The 4,980-nt window shown below is 45.3% G+C and overlaps 1 protein-coding gene across 1 annotated transcript; it reads left to right on the top strand.

Moving 5' to 3' along the window:
• Positions 1–977: 977 nt before the first annotated feature.
• Positions 978–4,768, top strand: PTGES2 (prostaglandin E synthase 2; the record flags this gene model as incomplete). Its single annotated transcript, XM_010075464.1, has 6 exons — positions 978–1,187; positions 1,834–1,889; positions 2,516–2,668; positions 3,208–3,408; positions 3,722–3,839; positions 4,550–4,768. Coding segments are annotated over 6 exons (867 nt in total), but the record flags the coding sequence as incomplete, so codon positions are not given.
• Positions 4,769–4,980: the final 212 nt, after the last annotated feature.

Genomic DNA, 4,980 nt, shown 5'->3' with positions numbered 1-4,980 from the left:
GTAACGCGCCGCCGGGCCCGCTCCCCCCGCCCGCGGGCTGCGCTCTCCTCTGCTCTCCTCCCCTCCCGTCCGCCCCACGCGGCTCCTGCCGCCTCCATCCCCTGCCCTTCCCTCGCCCCCGAGCCCTGGCGAACCCCGGGCACGAACCCCTGGAGACAGGAGTTTCAGGGAGGGCACCGAGGCCGTTTTTTCTGGCTCTGCGGATCAAGCGGCTGCTTTTGCTCCGTTTTCAGTGAGGAAACCGCTTAAAATTGTGTGAAGGAGGCCCCGGGCGCCCTCTCCTCGAGGAGCTGTGAGGAATGTCTGTCAGAAAGCGAGAGCTTGCTGCGGGTGGAGAGTTGTTGCTTTTCCCAGCACCCACGGAGGGTTGTGTAACCCAGTAAATTGCAAATGAGAAGCAAAGTGCGATGACTGCATTGGTCTGTAATGCCTGGCTAGCGTTTGCCATGGCTGTGGGACCGCGGCAGTATGGAGCGTGTGGCAGCATCCCTCACCTCGCTGTGTGCTGCCCGGGCTCTCCCTGCGCAGCCTGGATAGTCCAAGGGATCCGCATTTGGGCAGATATGTGCCTAAAATCAGCAGCAAACTCTGCTCTCCCCACCCTGTGGCCTCCACAGAGGTTGTTGGGGAGAAAAATTGAATTGAGAAAGCTTTTTTGGTTTTGGTTTCAAGATAATTAAAATATGTTTTTTTTTCTTTAGTTTCAGAATTATGTGTAGAGGGGTAAGCTGTCTGGATTTAACTTATTTTTTCTGTCTGTGAGAAAAAGTTTCTAGCAGATTAAACAGATGTTTATAAAACCAGGTATTTGGTCCCAGTGGAAGGTGAATATTTGGGATGCTATTTGAAGAAAGCATCTGTTAGCCAAGACATTTTGATGATCAGATGTTAAAACTGAATGTCAATGACTATATGACAAAAATAAGGGTGGAAGGAAGGTAATATTTATGTTTTTATTAGAAAAATAATTTTCTTGTCTCTTCCTTCCCCAGCTGCCTGCAGGGAACCTGCAGCTCACTCTATACCAGTATAAAACGTGTCCTTTCTGCAGTAAAGTCCGGGCTTTTCTTGATTATCATGGACTGCCCTATGAAATTGTGGAAGTGAACCCGATAATGAGGAAAGAGATCAAATTCTCTTCCTACAGAAAGGTTCCTATCCTGCTAGCCAATGCTGGAAGCCCTGTGGTAAGTCTTACTGTGTTGAAAGCTTGATTTCTCCACAACCAGGGGTTTGGAGGCTTGTCTTTATCATGTCTTTGTGGTTTATCACGTGCAGTGTAACCTTTAAATCATCTTTTATTCTCTCAAGGGCCTAAGGTTTGTTTCTTGCTTCATGGTCTCTTATGCCTTGGCCTTATTAGAGTTTTTTGCTGGTCTTTCTTACAAAGCTTGTTTGTGTAGTGACTCTCTAATCTGGTGATTATCTAGCTTCTGTCAGCCCTTGTGTAGGACATGTCATTTATACCAGCGGTAACAGGAACTGCTTATATCTTGAAGGAAAAGAATGAGATCTGAAGAATATTGAAGATTTAACTTTTTTTTTTTTTTTAAACTGTTAGTGTTGCTTTCCTTTGCTGCCCAGAGCTTAAATCCAAAACCCACTAGTTCTGCATGGGTACTTGGCTCCCATGTCCTCTGTTGTAAGAATTTGAAGTGATGCTCTGAAACAGAATGTAGAGCTGTCTTTAGATATGCGGGGACTCCTGTGGAAAGGCGTGAGAAGAAAAGAGACTGCAGTACTCACTTGGAGCCTCAGCTTGCAGGGGAAAAGGTTTTGAAGAATTTCCTTTTCAATTTGACCAGCTTCTTTGTTTTAATTCTGTTTTTTCAGCAATTAAATGACTCTTCAGTGATCATCAGTGCAATAAAGACCTATCTCATTTCCAAGTAAGAAAACCGGGTGATGGGAGACGAGTTGAATGTGGATGGCACTAGTGAACTAGAGATGGAGAAGACTGACTCAGTTGGTCATAAGTGTCTTGCTGACCTTGGTCTGTGAAGCTGTGGGTGTCTGGCCCTGGTGACCCGAGGCTGGCTGTGATGATGTGGATGGTACCTGTGTGTGTTGTGATGTGTGAGCAGGGAAGCAAAGCTTTTACCTTTCATAACTACAATTTTTCACCTGTGAGATTCTCTTTGCACAAAACCTACTTAAACATGGACTAGTGTTAGTCCTGGAACTAAGCTTACGTTTAGCCAGTTAAAACATCTAGAGAGGAATGAAATTCCTGTGCCTGTGCTTTAGGTCTGTGCTGCAAAGCACTTGAGGATGGTAGGTAGTTTTATGTCTGCAAAAATTTCTGTTCCAACACAGAGAAAGGCATGTACACTGATAATTGTTTGCAAGTAGCTGTTCCAGTCTCTTTTCGAAATTTATTTCAAATAGAATTTGGAGCCTTGTGCACTTATTTTTAGAATAATACATTTTAAAGTGTGTATCTTTCAATCTGTCCTTTGCTCTTGCTCATTTTTATAGCAGCCAGATCAGGTGCTAACGGTGTTTCTGTCCACAGGAGGAATAGCTTAGAAGAGATCGTGTCCTTTTATCCTCCTATGAAAACTGTAACTGATCAAGGCAAGGAGGTATTTGAGTATGGGAATAAATATTGGCTCATGCTGGATGAGAAGGAGACAAAGCGAGTCTATCCTGTCAACGAAGTGAGAGTGTAAGTGCTCTTTAAGCTTCTGGGCTCTCCAAGTAGGGTCATAGCCTCCTCCAGATGTACTCTGGGATGGTGTAGATATAAAATCCCCCTGGTGTTAACAAGTCCTGTCACACCTCCCTCGGTAGTTAGAGTGGTTTTGCTGTGTTTTGTGCATAATTTGAAACAATGCTGTTAGATGGCCTAGTTACCACCATCATGGTCCTTCCAGCCTTCAGTTGCCTCCGGTTCCCTTCTCGGCCTTTCCTTGTGTCACAGAGGAGTGCTATGAAGTGCTGGTTTCCCTTTCTGCTGTGGCTCTCATATTGGGAGGAGAAGCAAGTGCTCTTAATTTTAGTTTGAGATTGGAGGAGCCTTGGCAAAGATAACAATCCTGAGCGCATTTCAGAGAGGTCACCAGAGCACAAGCTGGGCGGGAGTTTTTGACACATTTGTCCTTGGCAAAACCTCTGGCTAATGGCACTGTGATTCTGCCTGCTTCCTGTAGCCCTGCAGCCTGTACCTCATTTACTGAAAAGTCTCTTTCTTTTGAATGCTTGCAGGGAAGAAATGAAGTGGAGAAAATGGGCAGATGACTGGCTTGTTCACCTCATCTCCCCCAATGTTTACCGTACCCCCAGAGAAGCCTTGGCATCTTTTGATTACATTGTCCGTGAGGGGAAGTTTGGTACCGTGGAAGGCTTCTTTGCCAAGTACATGGGGGCTGTTGCCATGTTCTTCGTTAGCAAAAGGTTGAAGAAAAGGTTGGTACCACCGAGCGCCAAGTACACAAGAGGAATAACTCCTTAACCTGCTTAGCTATGAACCTCAGATGTCACAGGGCACAACCTCGGTGTTTTAAACCAAACCATTTAAGCCAATGTGAGTTACAGCTGTACTTCCTTAACGAGGTACTGAGCCCCTCTACTCATCTATTATTTAATCACTAACTGCCCCCTTCACTCTCAGATACCTTCCTAATCCCCAGGCAAAGACCAGCCCATAAAATGAGAGATGATGAAAAGTTAAAGAAAGGAACAAACCAGTGTCTTCAAGCTAGTTCTTCTCTTTACCCAGACATCACCTTCAAGATGATGTCCGAGAAGACTTGTATGAAGCTGTTAATGAGTGGGTAAAAGCTGTTGGCAAACATCGACTGTTCATGGGTGGAAACCAGCCGAACCTTGCTGACTTGGTAAGGGGTTAATTCCTGCATTCATTGTTAGGTGTGTTACAAATTATCTAGTTGTTATCCATGTGAAATGGTTAATACCAAGGTAGACAGAAGAAGGAGAGTTATGGGAGATAGATTGTCCATGTCCTTTATGCAATAATACAATTCCCACATGAAGGGGACTTAGAAATACTTCTGTTATGTAGGATGGCATTTGCTTTTTCCTCTGGAGAAGTGTTTCCTAGGATGGAACCTACAGTTCCCATCTGCAGTGGATGTTACTGATCACGTGGAAGCATGATAAAAGCATGTTACAAGCCAGGACACTGCTCTGGCTGGTGAATAAAGCCTCACATCTGCAAGGTTTTGTTACATTCAGTGCTGCTGGGGTTTCCTTTGCAAGCAGTAGTGCAGAGTGGAGCAGGATTCATCCCCTGCACCAGCAATTCTTGGCATGCAAGTGAAGCATTTCACACCAGAGCCTGATGCAGAGATGTGATTAACTTTTGTCCCATAACTGCACGTAGATCCTGACCTTTTCTTACTCTTCTGTCATGGGAAAACATGCCTATTCTTACCTACCTTTCTGACATTCAGTCTTCTTGCTTACCAGAGTGGTGGAGTAGATAGTAAGATGGGGAAAGAGGTTACTGGCCAGGCTACTGGTACCCTGAGCCATTCTCCACCGCTGACTCTTTCAGTGTTGTTCTAATCTTTATGCTCTGGCACAGGCAGTGTATGGCGTCCTCCGAGTCATGGAAGGGCTGGAAGCCTTTGACGACATGATGGTTCACACCAAGATTGAGCCGTGGTACCGGCGCATGGAAGGAGTCATTCAAAGAGCTGAAGCAGCAATCTGATGCCAGCTGCAGCTGCCTTCCTGAAGTACTTGCATGGTAAAAAACTTCAGAAGGAATGGCATTTATTTTTTTAATGTTGAATGGGGACTGGTTGCACGCAGTGGACTGACATGCAGGCACAGAGACTGTCCCGTTTAGAATATCAAGTCTCGGTGAGCAGAAGGGATCCAGCTGGGTGTATGTTTGAACACAGTATTTAGAAGGACAGGCAAAAGGAAGGGATCTTGGATGCTGCTGGAAAGGAGAAGCTCTGAACTGAAGAATGCAGCAAATAGGCTTCTTTTAGGTGAGAGCCATTCTCA

The sequence above is a fragment of the Pterocles gutturalis genome, unplaced genomic scaffold (genome assembly GCF_000699245.1).
Source record: "Pterocles gutturalis isolate BGI_N339 unplaced genomic scaffold, ASM69924v1 scaffold28362, whole genome shotgun sequence".
In the NCBI taxonomy this organism is placed as follows: domain Eukaryota; kingdom Metazoa; phylum Chordata; class Aves; order Pterocliformes; family Pteroclidae; genus Pterocles; species Pterocles gutturalis.
Note: the sequence above shows the minus strand (reverse complement) of the source record. Positions and strands in the feature narration are given on the sequence as shown.